Raw genomic sequence first — 20,411 nt, 5'->3', positions numbered from 1 at the left:
ATAGTTTTAACCTTAATTTGAAAGCATTCCAAAAAAGAGGTCATGAAAACTAGCCGACCCTGTGAAGAATTGAATGATGATTCGAGTTAAATAACAGTTTAAGAGTTGAGAGTCCAATCTAGCTGGTAATTTTGAATAGAATATCAAAATTGAGGAAAACTAATTCGGAATCGGCATATTTACGGTATATTTACTGCATATTTTGAAAATGGGAAGGTATATTTCGTAATATTTTTGAGAGTCGTGCGGTATACTTTATCGATAGAGCCGCGGTCACACTGACAACACTGGAAACAAAAAACAAAACAAATTACTACACTTAACCGAGTCCAGTCCCAGAGAGAGCGCAAGAAATCGAAAAAGAAAAGCCAAGAAAGTTGTGTGCAGCAATACAAATAGTGAAGTGCAGTGTGACACTGCGCTGTATGTGAGATTGTGTTTGTGTGTGCGTTAGAAAGAGAGGGAGGCGAACGAGAGAACGTCAATTTGGAAACGTCAGTCTGTGTGTGTGTGTGAGTGACTTAGAACGTAAAAAAAAAAAATTATTGGAAAAAAAGTATAGAAAAAAGAAGAACCATGTCGAATGTGGAATCTTCAAGTTCCGCGGCCCAGCAGCCCCCCACATCCACTCTGCCAATGCTGGGTGACAACCAGGTGATGCAGGCCTCCACCTCGGCCAGCTCCACTTCAAATAGCAACTCAAATAGTACCAGCAGTGGCAATGGTGGGGGCGGTGGCAACAACGTAGTGGGAGTGCCACTCGACACCCAGATCAGCGGCGAGCCGCCGTCCAAGAAACCATGTCTCGATGCAAATGCAGCCTCCTCCAGCTCGGGGGGAGCTCTGTCCAGCGCTGCTGCGGCATCGGGAACGCACGAGAAGCTGGCATACCGCATCTCCACAGCCCTCTGCTGTGCCGTTTGCCTGGATTTGCCCAAAACGGCCATGTACCAGGTGAGTGCAGCGTGGAGGCCTGAATTCTTTTCTTTTTTCCCCCAATATTTTAGCTACAGAAAAAACTACAACAAAGGCCAGCTTTTTTCTATCTGTGTGTGTGTTTGAAAAAGTGAATGTGTGTGTGTGTGTATGTGTACCATTCTGTATACAAACAAATCGCCAGCTGTAAGAGGAAACCACCCACTCCCTCCGTCGCCCCCAGAATGCACTACCGTCCCAGCTGTGCTAGAGCGAGATCGACAGCACACTATCTGCTGCGTGTATTTATTTGCTCTCGTTCTCGCTTGCTGCTACGACTGTTACGTCGCCGCTGCCTTGCACTCGCCTTGAAAACAACAAAATACAATGCCAGGCATCCCATCCGCTGCAACTGTTTTCCCCCACACACACGTTTTTGGTTATTTCTTATTGCTGCGCATATCAGAATTAAAGACAGAGAGAGAGCTCCACTGTTCGCTTACGTAGCATACATACACATATCTCTCTCCCTCGCACTCTCTGTGTCTAATGCACTTTATTGCGTTTTAGAGACGAGCGATAGAGGCGAACCTACCCCCGCGTGGCACTCATTTCCAATTCCGCGTTGCATTTGACACTCTGAGCCACTGTGGGCTGGCTTTGCTTCCCCCTGCCCCCTGCCCCGACCCCACCCCGCTGACATTTGCGCAGTAACATTAACTACAAAACTTTTCTGTATTGCGTCACAAAACCCAAAATCGGAATAGGAATTGCTATTCCCTGGCTGGCTTTCCCATAGAATCTATGATGTGGTCTTCCTCCGATTTGGCCTATTTTTAGCAGCAGCTGCCCCGCCCCGCCCGGCATCTGTGCTTGCAATTTGCTTTTAATTTGAACAAGTTTCTGTGTGCGTGTCTCTTTCTGCTTCCTCTTTACTCATTCTGCTTTTAAGGCCATTCTTTTTCATTCATGCGAATGCTCATTCTCTTCTGATTGATTAAATTATTTGTTCAAATATTGAGAATTTAAATCTTTTTACGTAATGCGTGGTTGACTTTGCTCTCTTTCGTTCTTGTCAAAACCAGACACCACATTCATGCATGTACCCACATACATACACACATACATACTTCTGTACATGTGCAGTGAAATACGATAACTGCGTCATTGAAACTTCTTTACTTTACCGTGGGCCTGAAATTGGATTTATGGGCAATACATAAATGATTGAATTGACTATAATGCTCTGAGGCAAGACTTCAAAACAAAATGCTTTTCCAACAGGAAGCATGTCTGCGATTTCAGCACCGCTGCCCACTGTACTGATGAAACGTGACCAAGCTGAAAGGCAAATGAATCATATCCCGTCCAAAGGTCTCCGTTTCAATTGGAGAGGGAGAACAACCCGCATAAGTCAGCAAATTAATTATTGGCTGCCTGCCCTCTGAAGTTATAGAAAGTTGGACAGAAACCATCGTTCTTTTCCTCGTTTGCATTTCTATATCGCTTTTGATTGACATCTGTATGTATGTGTGGCTGCGTAGTACTACACAAGAGTGTGTGCGTTTGTGCACGCTCTCTGTTATTGTTTTGCTTTGCGTTGTTTTGACACATTCGTTGTCCCGCTCTTCCACACAGCGTGGGCCAAATCAGCTGTTCGGCCCCTGGGGAAAAGAAATGGATTCCGGATTCGGATTTTGACAAAACAACGCAATTTTGAAAAGCCTGGAAGGCAGCTCTTTGGGGTATAGTTTTGTTTTTTATGTGAAATCAGAATGCTGTTGCAGGTTGCTGTTCTTTCTCTTGCTGATAGTTCCAAAGACGTGTAATCTAGAATAAACCCGTTTTACCAGTTTGGCTGCCACATGTGCATGTGTGTTCTCTTGGGGTGGCAAAAGAGAGAGAGAGAGAGTGAGGTACAACAGATACCTGTAAAAGAGAATGCTCGTGCTAGTGTGTGATATCTCAGCAGAGTGTTTTCGTGCTGCTACCTACCTACCTACCCCGCTTTCTACATCCACTAGCCCCCTTCCACCAGCGTTTCGTGGCTACTTATCTACAAAAACATCATCAGCTGGGTTTTGTTGTGTCTGAGAGAGAGCCAGTGCTGGAGAACGATGCCTGAGAGAGAACGAGAGCGAGAGTAAACACGTCGACGGGGTAAAACGGGTTGAGATTCTTCTTTTGTGGAGATTGTCCTATCAAAAAACAATCGAATCGGATCGCATTGAAGGCTGCTGTGGCTGCTGGTGGCTGCAGTTGCTCTAGGTCATAAATTACCCCTCTCTGCGGACTTTTCGGAGTTCGTTCAACTTGCAGGCGACACTGAATCCGAAATTGCCATGGGGTTGGGATGGATGGATGCCATTCCCTTTGCATCTGTGTACATCTATGCATTTATTTTTATGTACATATGGATGTGTGTACGTGTGTGTCTTTAATTAAAGATACATGAACAAACAGAACGAACAATCACCGAATTGTCGCTTATCGCTTGAAAGTGTCTTTCTTTCTCTCTGTCTCTGGAATGGTCGCATATGTCGCCTCCTCTGACGGCGGCTAATTCCTGAAATAGAAATTCCAAAATGAAGGAGGGCCCGCATACCCACAGACCGAAATAACATACGAACCGTACAGAAATAAAGATATGAGGGCTGGCAACGTGGTTTGGTGGTTCCTGCGACGACAACTCTCCGTTCCTTATCTGAAAACTCACCCACCCAAAAATACTGACCCAACAACAATTTCCATCAATTTCTGCTCGAAAACCATTTTCAATTCCAAAAGAAAAATACACATCAATATACAGATACAGATACAGCGATTCCAGCTCCATTTATGTGGCCCCCCTTGGACCCAAAATACACCAAATAAAACGATAAAGAATTGTGAACTTTAATCAGGAATCTATTTTTATAATTTCGACTAGACTTTAACACCCTCTAACTATCGCCGCTAATGATTAATCCTAGTTAAGTCGATCTCCTAACATTTGTAAGCAAAAAAAAAAAAAAAAAGTAACACCAAAAAAATAGTAAAAAAAAAATGTAAATGTAAATGCTAAGTACTTAGACCAGACTCCATCGTAGTATTAAAGTAATAACTCTAAAATGTATAAAAAAAACCACAAAAAAAGAATTAAAAAAACAGAAAGATGGGAAAAACCTTTAAAAAGATACAAAAAAGAAAAAATGAATTTCAATAAATTTGCAGAGGAAAGTGCAAACTGGAAAATGCAATATAAAACCAAATACAAACACAGCGTTTTTATTTCAATCGGAAACGGAAACGGAATGAGATCCTAACGAATGAAACACAAGACCAACGGGTCCTCTGTCATCTATAAATATTCTCTTTCTATTCCTTCCTCCTTTCCTGCCCACACCCCCCACCAAAAACAGATTACATTTATCTATCCGATCCACCACCAACAAGAAATTGTCGTTCCATTTTCCATGCCACAACACACTCACTTCATCCCAGACCCACCACATAAAGGCCGTATTTTGACTAATAGCAAACTTTTCTTCTTTTTTCTTTAATTGCAGGTTAATTTTCATTCCACTTTTGCTTTAGTTTTTCAATCTACTCGTACTCGTTCATAAACCATTTATAAATATATATCCATAACCATAATCCATATGTTACCCATCAATTGCCTTGACAAGTGATCATGCTAACACAAGAATCTTTCTTTCCTCTGATCTTTTCAATTGCAGTGCCAGATGGGCCACCTGATGTGCGCCGCTTGCTTCACTCACCTTCTGGCGGATGGACGGTATGAATATCTATCTCCCCTGAACACACACACAGTCAATATATCTCTTGCTCCAAAAATGCATCTAATTTGTAACACTTTCCATATCCGTTTACCCATTCTGCAGCCTGCGCGATCAGATTGCCACGTGCCCCAATTGCCGCGTGGAGATATCAAAGAGCACTGCATCACGTAACCTGGCCGTAGAGAAGGCCGCCTCCGAGCTGCCCAGCGAGTGTCAGGTGTGTCTCACAATGAACTCCATTTAGATTCCATCTCTGACTCTCGAATCTTTCACAGTTTTGCAACAAAGAATTCCCATACAAATCTCTGGAACGCCATGAACAGCACGAGTGCCAGGAGCGTCCCACTAAATGCAAATATCATCGCATTGGCTGCCAGTGGCGCGGACCCTACCATGAGAGTGAGTACCCCGTATTTTGTGTAAGCCAATCCACTAATTCTGTAATTCTCTGTGTGTCTTGCCTCCAGCAACCGAACACGAACGCAATTGCTCGCACCCCAAGAAGTCTGGCTATGAGGTGATGGCTGCCCTCGAAGCTCACGATCTGAAGATCAAAGAGGAGAAGAAGATGTTCAATACATTGATCGATCTGCTTAGCTATGAGAAGATCATATTTAATGGTACGAAAGGCAAAACTTTACTTTACTCTGTGTTTGTAATTGATGGCAAATGTTTTGTGCAGATTTACAAATGAAACCCTATCGCACGGACGAGTATGTGCACAAGTTGTTCTATGAGACGGCCCGGTTCTCGGCCTTCAATCAGCAGTGGGTGGTGAAGGCGCGCATTAACAATAGCCAGCGTGATCCGCATCAGACGAACGAGCGCACCATCACCTATCAGCTGATTTTGAAGACCAAGACCAGCACGCCCATGAGCATACATTTCTTTGCCCTCAAGGGCCCATTCTCCGACATGAAGGTGTCCACACAAATATACAAGCACGAGTTTACAGAAACGGTGAGCTACTTACTTAAAAAGCTAAAGCTTTAATTTACAATCTCTTTATATGCAGAACACTGAGAGCGATTATTATGTGCTGCCGCTGCCCGACGGCATTGGTGGCAGTGGCTCAAGTGAATGCAATCGCATGCTGGCCAACAAAGGCATCAATTTTCGGTAAGCAGCTCAACAGTCAGCTCTTTATGTCTTACTAATGCTTATCCTTTTGCAGGCTGCTAATGTTTCTGCTAAACAAGTAGAAAAGCGTCGTTGAAAATGCGCAGAGAGAACCATATTCAAATTAGTTTAAGATTCGTTGTTTCAACTCTAATGTGCAAAAACCTAGACATAGTTTATATTTTCTTCTACTGTATATGTAACTCGTACGCCCTACGCCCTACTCCAACCCAAAACTCCCCAGCACAGAGACGACGCATACATTTACGACTTGCAATCACGATCAGAAGAATGACAGTGTAACGCGTTAGGTTGTAACCTAAATGTAGTGTTTAACTAAGATTAGGAACAATAATGTCCAGAGAATTTGCTTTCGAAATTTTTGTACATGAGAATGAGGCCACTTTATGAGGGTAATTAATATCTGTTATTTTTGTATGTGCAGCAGGCGTAGAGCGAATGCGTATAGGATTGATTGTTGGTGTGTTTGACTAGCGTTTAATGATCTCACAGGAAGGAGCCAGCCAGCCAGCACACACACACACACCCGCTAACAAAAAGAAACCAATAACCTAATAGTAGATGTAACACAAAAACACACGCAAGCTAAAGCAGATCTACGATCAGGCGTCGTGTAATAGAAACCGTTCTTTGATGTAATGTAAGATCTAGACATAGCCACGAGCCGGAATGGACTCCATTTGAGTGGAACCCCCAGAACACACACAACACAGCACACACATTCAATCTTGTCTAATTCTAATTGCGTTATGTTGTCCGTCTACGTTTAAATGCTTACCAATTTACATTCGTATGTGTAATATTTATATATATGCATTGTCGTTAATAATAAATGATAAAACTATACCTAATGCATATACATTAATGATAATTCTTAATTAATAAATAAATCAAAGTGCAAGGCAATGTCTTTTTCTCTGGGCACAGGCACTCCCGGTGGGTACTCCTCCCTTCCAGTCTATTATTCGGCTTCCTCCATTGTTTGGTACTTGTTGCGCACAAGGGATGCGATGACGCCGCGTGGATTTTGCTTAAAGTCCTTGTCCTTAAGCAGCTTCTCGTAGGACTTTACGCGATTCACCATGTCGGTGCGCTTCTTTTTGATCTTTTGCTTGACGCTTAGCTGCTCCTCGGGCTCGGTGAGCGACTGCTGCTCTGGTGCATCCTTCGACTTGCTCTTCACCAGCTTGTAGAGATCCGAGAGCGAGGGCAGGGCATCGCGCAGCGGCTTCAGGTCACCAACGACGTTCTTCTTCTCGCCCTTCTTGCTGGACTGGTCCTTTTTGCGCTCCTTCCTAGAGTCGGCGAAGCGCTGCAATAGCTTCTTGTGCTTGAGCGCCGATTTTTCCTTCTTTGTTGTTGTCTTCTTGGGCGTGAGGGTCTTGTGCAGCAGTCGCTCCTGGCGCTCCGACTTGTTTAGCTGCGCTTGCACATCCTGTGCCTTCTGTTTGGCCACGCCCACAGCTCCTTTAGCCTTGGCGCGTATATTTTTCTTAGTTTTTGCCATGTTTGTTGAATTGTATTGAATCAAAACAAATGCGAAACGTGCTTGCGGGCTGATAACAGTGTGACCATATATCGATAGCGATAACAACCTCTGCTATCGGAAGACAGCTGATTGGAGGCCGCATAGTTTATAAACAATTTTTATTCGCAAATTTAAGCGAAATGGACTACGACTTTAAAATGAAAACGCAAATGGAGCGCACCAAGGTGGAGGATCTGTTCAATTACGAGGGCTGCAAGGTGGGCCGCGGCACCTACGGCCACGTGTACAAGGCCAAGTGGAAGGAGACGAGGTAGGACCGGCAGCAAGAATTCAATCCCCAAACACTTAGTACTTGTATTTATCTTGTTTACAGCGATGGCAAGGAGTACGCACTCAAACAGATCGACGGCACGGGCTTGTCCATGTCCGCCTGCAGAGAGATTGCGCTGCTGCGAGAGCTGAAGCACCAGAATGTGATTACCCTCATTCGGGTATTCCTCTCGCACAACGACCGCAAGGTGTTCCTGCTCATCGACTACGCCGAGCACGATCTGTGGCACATCATCAAGTTCCATCGTGCCGCAAAGGCCACCAAAAAGCAGGTGGTGGTGCCCCGGGGAATGGTCAAGAGTCTGCTGTACCAGATCCTCGATGGCATCCACTACCTGCACAGCAACTGGGTGCTGCATCGTGATCTGAAGCCAGCCAACATACTGGTCATGGGCGACGGCAATGAGCGGGGCCGCGTCAAGATAGCCGACATGGGCTTTGCGCGACTTTTCAATGCGCCGCTGAAGCCGCTGGCCGACCTGGATCCCGTTGTGGTCACATTTTGGTATCGCGCGCCTGAGCTGCTGCTGGGTGCGCGCCACTACACCAAGGCCATAGACATCTGGGCCATTGGCTGCATCTTCGCGGAGCTGCTGACATCCGAGCCGATCTTCCACTGCCGCCAGGAGGACATAAAGACGAGCAATCCGTATCACCACGATCAGCTGGATCGCATATTCAATGTGATGGGCTTTCCGCAGGACAAGGACTGGGAGGACATCAAGAAGATGCCCGAACATCACACACTCACCAAGGACTTTAAGCGCTCCACCTACTCGACCTGTTCGCTGGCCAAGTACATGGAGCGGCACAAGATTAAGCCCGACAGCAAGGCATTCCATTTGCTGCAGAAGCTGCTGCTGATGGATCCCAACAAGCGCATCACCTCCGAGCAGGCTATGCAGGATCAGTATTTCCAGGAGGAGCCACTGCCGACGCAGGACGTCTTTGCGGGCTGCCCCATACCGTACCCGAAGCGTGAGTTCCTCACCGACGATGACCAGGAGGATAAGTCGGACAACAAGCGACAACAGCAGCAGCAGCAACAGCAGCAACAACAGCAACAGCAGCAGCAACAACAGCAGCAGCAGCAGCAGCAGATGAATCCCAACGAGCCGAATGCCAAGCGTGTGCGTCTGTCCGGTGCTGGCAACCAGCAGGATTTCCACCACCAGCAGCAGCAACAGCAGCAGCAGCAGCAACAACAGCAGCAGCAACAACAACAGCAGCAACAACAAATGATGTTCAATCAGCAGCAGAATTTCCAGCAGCGCTTCAACTGAGAGACTGAACAGCGACAAAAGCATTTCTTTCTACAACTATTTTGACTAGCTTCTAAGTAATTTAATATCTTTAGTGTATAACAAATAGAGAGAGAAAGAGAGAGAGTAGTCCCGTGCTAGTACCAATCACTGAAGCGATCTATGGCCCGGCACCACTTGTCCATGCGCTCAACCACCTTCTCGTGCACCTTGGGACGTGGCTCGAACACTCGTTCCACTTTGCGAAAACACTTGAGATCTTCGACATCTTGCCAGATGCCGTGATTAATGCCCGCCATGAATGTGGCACCCATAATGCTGGACTCGGTATTCTCGGCACGCTCCACCTTCAGGCGGCTGAGATCGGCCAGGAACTGACACACAAAATCATTGCGCGAAACGCCGCCATTGACTCTGTTGGAAGAGCAAATTAGTGGCGGATAAATATGGGTTTAGGCGTCTGCGGATTACCTGATCATTTTGAGCTTCTGTGAGGTTTCCTTCTCGGTGGCATCGATCAATTGGACCAGCCTAAAGACGATGCTCTCGAGCAGCGCACGCACCATGTGTGCCTTGGTAGTGGACGGTGTGAGGCCTATAAAGCCGCTAGCAGAGCGATAATCGTTCACAGGTGGCTACACAACATGGGAAAGGGTGTGATTAGAGCTTATCCCACTTGCTTTGTGGCCGTACTCACCCCCAGGCCACTGAATGCGGGCATAAAGAACACATCGTTGGTATCCGGCACAGACTCTGCAATGAGCGACGTCTCGTCTGGCTTCTTGAACAGCTCACAGGACTGCGCCCAGGTGACCACAGTGCCAAAGTCATGTGAGGCACCCTCGATGCAGTAGACGGCGCCTTGGTTCTTCGATTTGTTCTTGATTTGCCAGGCCACCAGAGGATACATGCCGCTGATGGCAGCACGGCATTCGGAGCCCGTAATCAAGTTGAGAAAGGCTCCCGTACCCATGGTGACCTTGACGTCGTTCTTGCTGAAACACTGAGAGCCCCACATGGAGGCCGCTTGATCGCTGAGCGAGGCGGCAATGGGTATGCAGGTGTCCGCCCAATCCGACCCAAAGGCGGCTGGATGCACATGCCCAAAGCCCTTGTAGCCGTTGTCCACGACGCGCGGCAAGATCTTTGTCTGGAATGGGAGACCATTAATACATTTCGGAGACCAATTCCCCTTCCTGCACTCACATCGAAGCCAAAGAGCCAGCTAATAAGCGGCGACCAGCTGAGCGTGAACGGATCATACAGCCCGGTGGCTGTGCTCGAGGTTATGTCGGTAATGTGCTCGATGCTCGTGTCCTTGCCATTGCCAGAGCGCAGCTTGTGTAGTATCCAAGAGTCGAGCAGCTCCACGCGTGCCTTGTTCTCGCGCAGCGCCTGCTTCAGGCACTTGTTGTGGGCCATTTCAAAGAGCAATCGCGGCGTCACCTGACCATTCATCAGCTTGAGCACACTGCCGGCCAGAAAGCGATGGTTTCTCGTGACCAAATACAGGGCATAGGAGACGCCATTCATTGAGCGCTTGGTCCAACTGCTGTTCCATTGATCCACCAGTGCGTCGGCACGCAAATCCTTCCAGGTGATGAAATTGTGATAGTACTCGCCGGTCTTGTGGTTCCACGTGAGGAATGTGCAGCGCTGCGTGGAGATGGTCAGGCAGGTGATCTCCGTGGGCTTCAGTTTGGCATCTGAAATGGGCAGCAGACCGAGAATTAGCAGTGGAACAGAAGGGGAGGGGAGCAGCGAACACTTACCGCGTATCGCCAGGGTTATCACATTCACAATCTTGCGCCACAAGCTCTCTGGCTCTATTTCGAAAAAGCCTGGCTGCGGATTTAATAGTTCCACCTAACACCCAGCCACAGAGAGAGAAAAAAATGTAAATTAAACTTTGCCAGCGTCAGTTAACGAATTATACGATCAATTAACCTACCGCATCAACCGCCTGCCCCTTGACCAGACACTTGTCGTCGAGCACAAAGCAGCGGACACAAGTTGTGCCAACGTCCAATGCGGCGATGTAGGCTGGCGGGGCTGGGGCATCGTCAGATGTGGTGGAGGAGGCGGTCGACATGTTTCTCAGTGCACGCTCCGTATTTCAATGAAATTCGAACTGCTACTGCTACTGTCGCCCCAAGCTAGTGGAAATTGGCTTATCCATTTTGTTGTTATTGGTGCGTCTCATAGTTGGTGCGCGGGGGGTTCAGTTCTAGTTTTGCTTATCAAAGTCGAGTGTTTTGGTTTTAATTCCAGCTGATAATTTGTTGGTGGCGGTCAGTGTTGAAAGACGCAAACTGTGGAAAAAAATCCGCCAAACAAAAAACCAAAGCTGGTAAAAAGAAGAGCTGGCCTAGAACTATAACAGCTAGATATATCTTATATTTTTGGTTTAAATATTATACTAAACACTTGTATTTATATACCCTTCATATGCACTAAATTAATAAATAAAAGTGAATTGCAATTGAGGAATTAAAACGGCAACGAAAATCCGCTGCCACTGAATAGCACTTCTGAATCAGTGTTGCTTAGCGCACAAAAGCCCACTCTGGCGCAAAATAATAAGCTTTTGAAATCAATGAATTGAATGCCATTTGCAATCAATAAAACTATTTAGATAGGAATTGGGTTCTATGTACAACCAGATTATGATTGCCAACATTGCAGGTGGGTTGATAAGCACTCTAAATAATTGCTATCTGATTGCAGGTGTGAGTCACGTGTGATGTGTCCCAGCAGTTCGTAATCTTTGCAAGAATTTTCGTTTTAGAACTTTATTTTTTCTGTACACATCGACACATGTATAGATACGAATACAGGGTGCATGGGGTATATATACTACTCATGCCATATATACAATATAAATATACGCGCATAGATAAACCGTTTATCTAAAATAGTCGCTTGTACTAGTAGGTTGGGCAATAAAATACAATCAACATTTGTTAAACACATCGATTTACACATAGAGTACACAGGGTTAAAGCCTCTCCACATCCACATACATCTCCATCTCGCTCACCTCTCGCCTTTAGGTACTGGTTTCTCTTTAGAGATATGTCTAAGACTAAATTGTAATCAAACAAAAGGCCGGTCATCGGCTTACATGTCCGTGGGTAGAATGTCGGGTATCAGGTATTTACATAGATCCACCTCATCGCTGACAAACTTCACCTTCTTGGCTGTGTTGTCATCGAGCAGCACGCGTATGGCCGGCCAAACGGTGGAGAAGAGGCCCGGCGAATTGATAATCAAGCAGACACCGAGGCGCTCGGGAAAGTGCTTGCCCAGCAGCCAGATGAGATTCTGCACCAGCTGGTAGTCCATGCACGAAGTGCTGAACTCGGCGAGATCGAAGACGATGCAGAGGCGATCGGTGACCTCCTCGAAGCACTTCTTGCACGCCTCCTCCAGGTTGTAGACAATGAAGCGGGTCAACTCATCAATGTCACGGGTGGATGAGCCATGATTCTTGGCCGGAATGTAAATAACTGGACGGCCGATGCAATCGCGATGGCGCAGCAGACGCGCCTTGTTCTCCAGCTGGCTGCGGTCCATCTCGGCTAGCTTATCCACGCCATATGTCTCACGCCACTTGTTCGTCTTCAGTATGGCCTGTGTGGGTGGATACAAAAATACGACGTCAGCTCTGGCGGGGGATGGTGGACTGAGCTCAGGTGACAACTTACTTGGAATGCGTCATCTGTTGTCTTGAAGGCGCGCAGATAGCGCCGCAGTGAGAAATCATTGTGGTATTGCTTGGGATCCGCTTCGACAATCAGTTTCATGCGCTCCTTAAGGTCCTTCAGGTCCTGCTCGTTAATTGGCGCCAGCTCCTCGGATGACATATTGTAGCACTTGATGCGGCCTTATCGGATGAATACTGTATATATTTTGGTACTGTTCGCAAGAGGCTCTCTCTCTTGATATGAAATCTGCTGACACAGAGCAACTGGCGGTTTTTATCAATTTATTGTTTTTTTTCAACAAATTGGTTTTTTACAGGCGCATTCAGTGTGACCGCGGATGTATTGCAAAAATATACGGTCCGATCATAAAGAAAGACTGAAATATATCTTAAAATACCGTAAATATATAAATGACAAGTCATATTACTCGATTTTGATATTCTATTTAACATTACCAGCTAGTTGGCACTCTCAGTGCAGTAACTATAGTTTTATACGATTAACGCATCAATTTAATGTTTGCTGAGAGTATAGCTTTTTATTAATATGACTCATAACGTAGAGCAACTGGGAATTAGATTTCCCACTTTTACGATAACTTTGTTTACAGGCAAGCACCTATCGATAACGATTGCTCGATGGCCCATGGCTGCCACAGCAATTAAGATTTTATCGACTGTTATTTTTTGAATTGTATACATTGTGTACATGCCTATATATTTTTGTTAATTTAATGTTTGAAAATGTTAACAATATAAAATGGTGTATTTTGTAGAAGCATGCAACTACAAAATGACATAAAAGAATGCACAACTTCCTTCGGTTAGCCCTAAGTACCAATAACAAATATTCGCTACATATACAAAAAATGCAGAGATTCCTATAAAAGAGATTATATTGCTCCTGTCGTGAAGTTCATCCTGTAGTTTCACTTGGGCACCATCACACGCGCTATGCCCGGCAGCACCTCGGCCTGCAGCGGCCCAAACTCGACGCGTTCGCCATCGATGGTGATGATGCCGTGATTGTCGTGTGGCTCCAAGCGGAAGGCTCGCACCGGCAGCACCTTCACATACTCGTTGTTCACCTCCGGCAGGTGCGTGCCCGTGCTCATGTTGTACAGAAAGCTGAGCAGCTGAGGGCGGGAGATGCCGCCGCGTATGAGAATCAGATAAATGGTTCCATCGTTCATTTGGGCCTTGGGCGCAAAGTGGCAATCGATGCCCAGATGTGTCTGATAGACGGCATGCATCATGATGAATTCACCCTCCTCGACGAGCCATCCTTCGTCTTCGGGCAGCGGCTCGTCCAGCTCCGGCAGGCTGCTCGTCGGGCCAAAGTTCTGCTGGCGATTCTCCAGCGAGATGGCAGCCTGAGCGGCAAAGTCGCTCTCATCCGCCAAGCTGTGATAGATGCTCTCCGATACGGAATAGTAATAGCTGCGCCGGGACCCGCCCGAGAGCCAGCTATCGCAGCGGGAGCGAAACGATTGATTGATAGACGTCTCCAGCGAGATGACATCCGCAAACTCATGCGGCAGGTACTCGGTGGAATGATGGAAGCTCGGGTTGTTGTTGGACAGTTTGTCGATATGGATGTTGCAGCTCCTGCTCGTCTGCATCTTCAGCTCCGGTGTGTGCTGGGCATTCTCCTGCGGCTCCGTCAGCAGATAACTGATCTTCCCGTTGTACGTGCGCAGATTCGCCAGGCGGTACAGCGTCCAAATGGTGAAGCGCTGATAGCCAAGCACACGAATGCGCTCGCTCTCAATGTCCACGTCGGAAATGAAGCCCCAGCCGATGGACAGGAAGGAGTAGAGCGAGCGATTCTGCAGCTGCACGCGCACCACATCCATCGGCGAGCTGCAGCCACTGATGACGGTCAATGCGGCACCCAGCACGGGCTTGCTGAAGTACGGTTCGCTGTGGGAGAACACACAAAATGTGAGATTTATCAATGAAAAGCGATTGAATTCTCACTTGTATCCATGGGCAATGGACCTGGCCAAGCCGTTGCCGGAGCCGCAGGGAATAATGCCAAGCGCTATGCTGGGCAGCACCTTGGCCCAGTCCTCGCGTTGCAGCAGTCCATTGACTATTTCGTGGAAGAGTCCATCGCCACCGACGGCCACCACGCAGCACCAGGCATCCAGGCACCGGGTGCTCATGAATTCAATGGCAAAATTGGAATGCTTCGTTACGTACAGATCGTAGGGCACCTCGGCCTCATTCAGCACGGGCGTCACATGCATATTGAACACTTCGCGGGCGTTGCCCGAGCCACTCTTTGGATTGAGCATGACCAGAATGCGACGACGGCGATCCTCCTCGTTGCGCACCACGAAAATGCTCTCCAGCGTGCGATGCAGTTGCCAGCGCAGGGCGCGATACCAGCGATCCGCCTCACGCATATTGTCCTCGAAGGTGTCAAAGGAACGGAAGCGCAGCGTCAGCACCGTGCGCTCCCTGTGGAACTCACTACGCAGGCTCTTCTTTTTCAGGACATACGCAAAGACATACAGATAAGCGCTCACATCGCCGTCGCAGGCGTAATCCTCCTTGCTGGCCGTGCTGCACTTGCTGGGCGTGGCCCCACTGCGGTTGACCGAGGCGGCGGGGGAATTTTGATTGCCGGCGCTGCAGGCGCACGCACTGGCCACGGCCAGGCGGCGCGTCTTTTTCAGGCGCATGCATCGCGCCCCAACAATGTCGCATAGTTTCACAGTCTGCTCCTTGACAATGGTGCCGCTGGGCGACTCCCGCTGCAGTGTGAAGCCGTTGATGTCCAGCCGTACCCGAAACACATACTTCCTCCCCTTTCGCTGGCTCGTGTAGAAGGTGTCGCTCACATCGTAGCGTTCGGGCAGGGCCGCCCCAGCTACGGGTGTAGAGCACGCTGTGCTGGAGCTGCTCTTCTCATAAGATTCGTTCATAATTTATTGAGATTCGGATGCTTTGCAGCATTTTTAATTTTCGTTTTTTTTCTTCTCCCAAGTATTTATTCGATTACCACGGTCCAAAATCCATCGGTTCGATCATCGTTATCGAATTTGAATGATATTTTTGTGTGCATTGTACACTAAACACTACAACTAAACTTGTACTAACTAAAACGACAGTAGCTCTTCTTAATGATTAAATATAGTTTAGATTTTACTTCAAATGCAGTTTGAAGATAACTATACAAACAAAATAAAGGCGAATACATATCGATATGCGAATTACTTGTATTTTTTACTTTCGGTAAATTACAGAAACAAGTAGTTGACATGTAGCAAGTATGTAGTTACTAGGTAAAATATTAATTTTGATTGATGGTATATTTAAGGTATTTTATGAAAACGAAAAGGTATAGTTCAGTATATTTCAGACGGTCGGGAAAATAAACGTGGTGCGAATTAATTTCGTGAAATTTGTTTGTGAAAACAAAATTTCAAAGTGAAGTGGTGTTTTTATGTAATAGACGTGCTCGTTTTTGTAACCGGGACGTCATGACTAACAGCCTGGAGTTGGAGGTACCGCTCAAGGTCGCGCGTCACCTAATCGAGCGCGTTGGCTTCGCCTATTTTAACGCACGCCGCAAAATCGCGCCAGGTGGTGTCGAGCGCAGTGAATCCGACGAGAAGTTGGAGGGCGTCGGCGAGGAGGTGGACATCAGCTACCTCAAGTCCCTAGATCCCAAGGAATGGAAGGACCAAGATCACTACAGTGTCCTCGGCCTGGGCAAGTTGAGGTAAGTGAAGGCTCCCCTCAACCACATCTAGGCCTGACCTGGCCTCGTTGTGTGTGTGTGTGTGTGAGTGGCTGTGCCAGTGTGTTGGTGTGTTGTCTGCAGAGCACGTGTCTGACTTGCGGAGTATGTGTGTGCGTCTCTCTTCCCCTTTGCAGATTCGAAGCCAGCGACGATGATATTCGTCGCGCCTACAGACGCATGGTGCTGCAGCATCATCCGGACAAGCGAAAAGCCAAGGGTGAGGTGGTGATCAACGACGAGGACTATTTCACATGCATAACAAAGGCCTACGAGATATTGGGTACGTAACATAATTCAATCTATGCTTTAGTTTTGTGTTTAATCCATCCAACGACCAACCCATCAGGCACTTCGAAGGCGCGACGCAGCTTTGATTCAGTGGATCCCGAGTTCGACGATTCGCTGCCCACTCAAACAGACATCGACAATGATTATTTCAAAGTATTCAATAAAATGTTCAAGCTGAATGGACGCTGGAGCGAGCGGCCGCAGGTGCCAGTCTTTGGCGAGGTGGACGCCAAGCGCGAGGAGGTTGAGCGCTTCTATAACTTCTGGTATGACTTCAAATCGTGGCGTGAGTTCAGCTACCTGGACGAGGAGGACAAGGAGAAGGGCCAGGACCGAGACGAGCGTCGCTGGATCGAGAAGGAGAACAAGACGGCGCGCATCAAGCGGAAAAAGGAGGAAATGAGTCGCATACGCGATCTCGTCAATCTGGCGTACAACAACGACAAGCGTATACAGCGTTTCAAGCAGGAGGAGAAGGATCGCAAGGCGGCGGCAAAGCGGGCCAAAATGGATGCCGTCCAGGCACAAAAGGCCGAGCAGGAGAAGGCCGTACGCGAGGCAGCGCTGGCCAAGGAGCGCGCCGATAAGGCCGAACAGAAGCGCATCGAGCTAATTCGTATTGAACGCGAGCAGCAGAAGAAGGTGCTCAAGAAGGAGCGCAAAACGCTTCGGGACAAGGTCAAGGATTGCAAATACTATGCCAAAAACGACAAGGATCAGCTGAAGCACATGGAGGGCACTGAGAAAATTTGCGAAACGTTTAACCTGGCCGAGCTGCAGGCACTGAACAAGGCCATGGAGTCCAAGGGTCGCGAATCATTTATGGCTGCTCTGCAGACAGCCGATCAGAAGATCGCCGCCGAACTGGAGGAGATCAACCAGACGCAGCAGAAGAAGCTGGCCACTGCCGCAGCACCCAAAGCTGCCGTCAAGGAGGTGAAGAAGGGCGAACTCTGGAGCAACGAAAATGTGCAGCTGCTCATCAAGGCGGTGAATCTGTTCCCTGCAGGCACTGCCCAGCGGTGGGATGTCATTGCCACGTTTATCAATCAGCACAGCGGCTCGGGAGGAGCTCAAGTGCTGGCCAGGGATGTACTCAACAAGGCCAAGGCACTGCAGAACAGCGACCACTCGAAGAGCAGCCTGAAGACGCAGGCCAACGATGCCGCGTTTGCCAGCTTCGAGAAGTCCAAGAAGGAAGTGCAAGTCTCAAATGACATAACCATTGGCGAGGAGGCGCCCTCGCAGGAGAGCAAGGAGAATGTCAAGCAGAACGGTGGCGCTCATCCCAATCAGGTGAACAATCAGAAGCCCAAGCAGAACGGCATAGCGACGCCAGCAGCAGCTGAAGCTGGAGCGGGAGCAGGAGCACCAGCGGCTGCACCCATGACCAATGGCACTGGTGGTGGCGCTGCTGCATCCAAAACCTGGACCAAGGAGGAGCAGGCACTGCTTGAGCAGGCAATCAAATCTTATCCGACCACGACACCCGATCGCTGGGACTGCATTGCTGCGTGCATACCGAATCGCAGTAAAAAGGATTGCCTGCGACGCGTCAAGGAGCTGGTCGAGCTGGTCAACTCCAAGAAGGAGGCACAGGCGGCGACCAAATGAGACGCAACCGAACCCACACTACACTACTCCTCCTCTTCTAGCTGCTGTGTCCCATATAAATTTTATTTAAATAAAACATAAAAAGTTTTTTGAACGTTTAGCGAAAAGTTACATCCAAAGATTCTCCTTCCGTTTTGACTAGCTAATTTCCACAGGTATGCAAAGATATATTTATGTAGATGTAAGATTCAGATTGGATGGGCCAATCTTATGTCTGCTCCGCCACGCTGCGTCCTCCACTCAGTTTTAGATCGAACGCCTGCGGATTGGCGAGGGGATCCAAATCAGCGAATAGATCCAGCCAGGGATTGTTGGTCGTCTGGGACTTGCTGGCGCTGGCGGTCTTCGTGGCTGTGGTGGTTGGCATGGGCTTCTGCTGCGGCTGCTGCTGTGGCTGATTGAACATGCGTGCCCAGAACTTGCTGTTGCTGTTGCTCGTGTGATTGGCATCCATCAGTGGGGAATCCTGCTCCACAGCAGCATCGATCAGCGGACTATCCTCCTCCAGCTGCTTGGAGAGTTCGATGAGCAGCGACTCATTGTCACCGCAGACGGGTGCGGCGGCTGGCTCTGCCTGTATCTCCGCACTGGCAGGCGGCTGCTTCGACTCTGGCTTGTCTTGATATTCACTCTGTAAAGGAAGACACAAATTTAAGTGGATGTCACCCTAAGGTATGGTAAACTCACAGCAAAGAACAGCGACTGATCCTTATCGACAGCCTCAATGGGCGGCACCTCCTCGTTGGGGCCCTCATTTTGGGACAGTTCCTTCAGCACACAAAAGTCGTACTTGGGCTTGGCAATCAGCGCATTGGATATCGTCTGGAATGTGGAGGCGGCCTTCTGCGCGAAGCTCTTCAGCTCTGCCACGTAGGCGACCAAAGCATGCGAATACATGTTGCAGCGTGCAGCAGCCAGCAAATCAATCTGGAAACAAAGAGAATCAATCAATCAATCTTCCCTTGGAAGGGCTTGACCCACCTTCTGGATAGAGTCCAAGGAGTAGCCATCGAAATTGTGCTTGGCCACGCGCACATGTGCCTGGGCAGTGCGAAACTTGTCCAGGCCCTTGCCCGTGTCGGGGTCCAGCTCCTGGCTGGCCGACTTCATCCAGCAGAGGGCCGCACGGTACTCCGTTCGCTCCTTCTCCATGTTCTGCAGCGTGCCCTCCGTATCCTTGACGGCGCGACAGCGAAACACATCCACCTCGTGCTGCAGTCGCAGCAGTGGCACCCGCACACACATCCGCTGCTGCCCCGCAAAGGACATGGCCTTCGCCGTGTGGTTGATGCTGTTGCCCGTCGTCTTGCTACGCTTGCCCGCCTCTTTGAGGAAGCGTCCAAAGACACACTCCTCCTGCGACAGAATGCACAGACGCTCCTGGTACTGGTCTATTATCTTGCACAGCTCCAGGCTGGTGTCCGATATTGATTTGAAAACCTCTATCTTGGCGTCGAGCTCCGCGTCCGAGGAAATGATGTGCTTGTCCTCCTTGGAGCCCAGCTTGCGCTGCACCGCCTTCTTGGTGATCCAAAATTGGTGTTGCACCTCGGATTTTAGCATATTTTCGGGGATGCTGGTGCGTACGTTAAAAAAAAATGGAACAAGTGAGTGGAAAAAACGAGTGAGGCAGCGACGTCGGCAGCGCTGTCGCCGCTGAAGCGTTGTTATTTCCCGACTTTGATATTCGCTTTAGAATAATTAGCTAGTTAGAGCCGTAAACACCGAACATATAATTTTAAGCAATAAATTAATCAATTTTCTACGAGTCAGTCTAACTGTTAGTACTCTCTGTTATGGTAATGTTTATTAAATATGGTTAAAATAAAACAAGGTTGAAAATTGCCACGGTCCCAAATTAAGTTTATTACATGACAACTACACAGGGATGATGTTCTGACAGTGCCATTTTTATTTTTTTGGTATTTTTCTGTGGGATTTCTCTGCTCACATTGAGCCGCAAAAATGAGGAGAGAGAGGAGAATATCCTGCTCTCTCCGCAGACCTAATCCTCTCTTTGGCATGTGACCGCAAGGTATGGCAAGTAGGTAAAAAAGGACGAACTTTTCGAAGCTCCAACCTTTTTCGCACCTGTTGAAAGGATCCCTAATAGTGCATGCGAGCGCCTGGC

The 20,411-nt window shown here is 48.1% G+C and overlaps 8 protein-coding genes across 9 annotated transcripts; 3 read left to right on the top strand and 5 right to left on the bottom strand.

Annotated features, from left to right (window-relative positions):
- The first annotated feature begins 297 nt into the window (after positions 1-297).
- On the top strand, positions 298-6,383 carry LOC117895228 (cysteine and histidine-rich protein 1 homolog). The gene is made up of 8 exons (XM_034802725.1): positions 298-954; positions 4,635-4,693; positions 4,800-4,914; positions 4,973-5,096; positions 5,165-5,317; positions 5,380-5,657; positions 5,713-5,816; positions 5,872-6,383. Exons 1-8 carry the CDS (start codon positions 577-579, stop codon positions 5,897-5,899), a joined length of 1,239 nt encoding a protein of 412 aa, XP_034658616.1. The 5' UTR covers positions 298-576; the 3' UTR covers positions 5,900-6,383.
- A 382-nt stretch (positions 6,384-6,765) lies between these two features.
- Positions 6,766-7,414, bottom strand: LOC117895230 (protein FAM207A). Its single transcript, XM_034802727.1, has one exon. It carries the CDS (start codon positions 7,342-7,344, stop codon positions 6,799-6,801), a length of 546 nt encoding a protein of 181 aa, XP_034658618.1. The 5' UTR covers positions 7,345-7,414; the 3' UTR covers positions 6,766-6,798.
- Positions 7,415-7,432: 18 nt separating this feature from the next.
- LOC117895226 (cyclin-dependent kinase 8) lies at positions 7,433-9,038 on the top strand. Its single transcript, XM_034802722.1, has 2 exons — positions 7,433-7,636; positions 7,700-9,038. Exons 1-2 carry the CDS (start codon positions 7,506-7,508, stop codon positions 8,937-8,939), a joined length of 1,371 nt encoding a protein of 456 aa, XP_034658613.1. The 5' UTR covers positions 7,433-7,505; the 3' UTR covers positions 8,940-9,038.
- On the bottom strand, positions 9,037-11,150 carry LOC117895225 (putative glycerol kinase 5). The gene is made up of 6 exons (XM_034802721.1): positions 10,870-11,150; positions 10,691-10,784; positions 10,125-10,624; positions 9,616-10,068; positions 9,390-9,553; positions 9,037-9,332 (listed from the first exon to the last, which is right to left on the bottom strand). Exons 1-6 carry the CDS (start codon positions 11,008-11,010, stop codon positions 9,056-9,058), a joined length of 1,629 nt encoding a protein of 542 aa, XP_034658612.1. The 5' UTR covers positions 11,011-11,150; the 3' UTR covers positions 9,037-9,055.
- A 544-nt stretch (positions 11,151-11,694) lies between these two features.
- On the bottom strand, positions 11,695-12,959 carry LOC117895229 (CRAL-TRIO domain-containing protein C589.09, mitochondrial). The gene is made up of 2 exons (XM_034802726.1): positions 12,626-12,959; positions 11,695-12,551 (listed from the first exon to the last, which is right to left on the bottom strand). Exons 1-2 carry the CDS (start codon positions 12,782-12,784, stop codon positions 12,039-12,041), a joined length of 672 nt encoding a protein of 223 aa, XP_034658617.1. The 5' UTR covers positions 12,785-12,959; the 3' UTR covers positions 11,695-12,038.
- Positions 12,960-13,345: 386 nt separating this feature from the next.
- LOC117895223 (sphingosine kinase 2) lies at positions 13,346-15,611 on the bottom strand. The gene is made up of 2 exons (XM_034802718.1): positions 14,605-15,611; positions 13,346-14,547 (listed from the first exon to the last, which is right to left on the bottom strand). Exons 1-2 carry the CDS (start codon positions 15,555-15,557, stop codon positions 13,554-13,556), a joined length of 1,947 nt encoding a protein of 648 aa, XP_034658609.1. The 5' UTR covers positions 15,558-15,611; the 3' UTR covers positions 13,346-13,553.
- Positions 15,612-15,980: 369 nt separating this feature from the next.
- On the top strand, positions 15,981-18,387 carry LOC117895224 (dnaJ homolog subfamily C member 2). Of its 2 annotated transcripts, XM_034802720.1 has the most exons (4): positions 16,001-16,015; positions 16,088-16,357; positions 16,513-16,658; positions 16,725-18,387. In XM_034802720.1, exons 2-4 carry the CDS (start codon positions 16,116-16,118, stop codon positions 18,278-18,280), a joined length of 1,944 nt encoding a protein of 647 aa, XP_034658611.1. In that variant the 5' UTR covers positions 16,001-16,015; positions 16,088-16,115; the 3' UTR covers positions 18,281-18,387. The 2 variants fall into 2 exon arrangements, with proteins under 2 accessions (XP_034658610.1, XP_034658611.1); XM_034802719.1 differs by having other exon boundaries at positions 15,981-16,357.
- LOC117895227 (islet cell autoantigen 1) lies at positions 18,341-19,990 on the bottom strand. Its single transcript, XM_034802723.1, has 3 exons — positions 19,262-19,990; positions 18,968-19,207; positions 18,341-18,911 (listed from the first exon to the last, which is right to left on the bottom strand). Exons 1-3 carry the CDS (start codon positions 19,841-19,843, stop codon positions 18,489-18,491), a joined length of 1,245 nt encoding a protein of 414 aa, XP_034658614.1. The 5' UTR covers positions 19,844-19,990; the 3' UTR covers positions 18,341-18,488.
- Between the last annotated feature and the right edge of the window lie 421 nt (positions 19,991-20,411).

The sequence above is a fragment of the Drosophila subobscura genome, chromosome J (assembly GCF_008121235.1).
Source record: "Drosophila subobscura isolate 14011-0131.10 chromosome J, UCBerk_Dsub_1.0, whole genome shotgun sequence".
Lineage (NCBI taxonomy): Eukaryota > Metazoa > Arthropoda > Insecta > Diptera > Drosophilidae > Drosophila > Drosophila subobscura.
Note: the sequence above shows the minus strand (reverse complement) of the source record. Positions and strands in the feature narration are given on the sequence as shown.

What these genes read in the sequence shown, in the direction of transcription:
- LOC117895224 (XM_034802719.1), top strand. Translation starts at nt 16,116, where the DNA reads ATGACTAACAGCCTGGAGTTGGAGGTACCGCTCAAGGTCGCGCGTCAC. An exon ending in CTCGGCCTGGGCAAGTTGAG is followed by an intron (nt 16,358 to 16,512) that starts GTAAGTGAAGGC and finishes TCCCCTTTGCAG; the next exon opens with ATTCGAAGCCAGCGACGATG. An exon ending in AAAGGCCTACGAGATATTGG is followed by an intron (nt 16,659 to 16,724) that starts GTACGTAACATA and finishes CCAACCCATCAG; the next exon opens with GCACTTCGAAGGCGCGACGC.
- LOC117895227 (XM_034802723.1), bottom strand. Translation starts at nt 19,843, where the DNA reads ATGCTAAAATCCGAGGTGCAACACCAATTTTGGATCACCAAGAAGGCG. An exon ending in CCTTGGACTCTATCCAGAAG is followed by an intron (nt 19,208 to 19,261) that starts GTGGGTCAAGCC and finishes CTTTGTTTCCAG; the next exon opens with ATTGATTTGCTGGCTGCTGC. An exon ending in ATCAGTCGCTGTTCTTTGCT is followed by an intron (nt 18,912 to 18,967) that starts GTGAGTTTACCA and finishes CTTCCTTTACAG; the next exon opens with AGTGAATATCAAGACAAGCC.
- LOC117895225 (XM_034802721.1), bottom strand. Translation starts at nt 11,010, where the DNA reads ATGTCGACCGCCTCCTCCACCACATCTGACGATGCCCCAGCCCCGCCA. An exon ending in GATAACCCTGGCGATACGCG is followed by an intron (nt 10,625 to 10,690) that starts GTAAGTGTTCGC and finishes TGCCCATTTCAG; the next exon opens with ATGCCAAACTGAAGCCCACG. An exon ending in GCTGGCTCTTTGGCTTCGAT is followed by an intron (nt 10,069 to 10,124) that starts GTGAGTGCAGGA and finishes CTCCCATTCCAG; the next exon opens with ACAAAGATCTTGCCGCGCGT.
- LOC117895223 (XM_034802718.1), bottom strand. Translation starts at nt 15,557, where the DNA reads ATGAACGAATCTTATGAGAAGAGCAGCTCCAGCACAGCGTGCTCTACA. An exon ending in TCCATTGCCCATGGATACAA is followed by an intron (nt 14,548 to 14,604) that starts GTGAGAATTCAA and finishes GTTCTCCCACAG; the next exon opens with CGAACCGTACTTCAGCAAGC.
- LOC117895229 (XM_034802726.1), bottom strand. Translation starts at nt 12,784, where the DNA reads ATGTCATCCGAGGAGCTGGCGCCAATTAACGAGCAGGACCTGAAGGAC. An exon ending in CAACAGATGACGCATTCCAA is followed by an intron (nt 12,552 to 12,625) that starts GTAAGTTGTCAC and finishes CCACCCACACAG; the next exon opens with GCCATACTGAAGACGAACAA.
- LOC117895230 (XM_034802727.1), bottom strand. Translation starts at nt 7,344, where the DNA reads ATGGCAAAAACTAAGAAAAATATACGCGCCAAGGCTAAAGGAGCTGTG.
- LOC117895226 (XM_034802722.1), top strand. Translation starts at nt 7,506, where the DNA reads ATGGACTACGACTTTAAAATGAAAACGCAAATGGAGCGCACCAAGGTG. An exon ending in GCCAAGTGGAAGGAGACGAG is followed by an intron (nt 7,637 to 7,699) that starts GTAGGACCGGCA and finishes TCTTGTTTACAG; the next exon opens with CGATGGCAAGGAGTACGCAC.
- LOC117895228 (XM_034802725.1), top strand. Translation starts at nt 577, where the DNA reads ATGTCGAATGTGGAATCTTCAAGTTCCGCGGCCCAGCAGCCCCCCACA. An exon ending in CCAAAACGGCCATGTACCAG is followed by an intron (nt 955 to 4,634) that starts GTGAGTGCAGCG and finishes TTTCAATTGCAG; the next exon opens with TGCCAGATGGGCCACCTGAT. An exon ending in AGCACGAGTTTACAGAAACG is followed by an intron (nt 5,658 to 5,712) that starts GTGAGCTACTTA and finishes CTTTATATGCAG; the next exon opens with AACACTGAGAGCGATTATTA.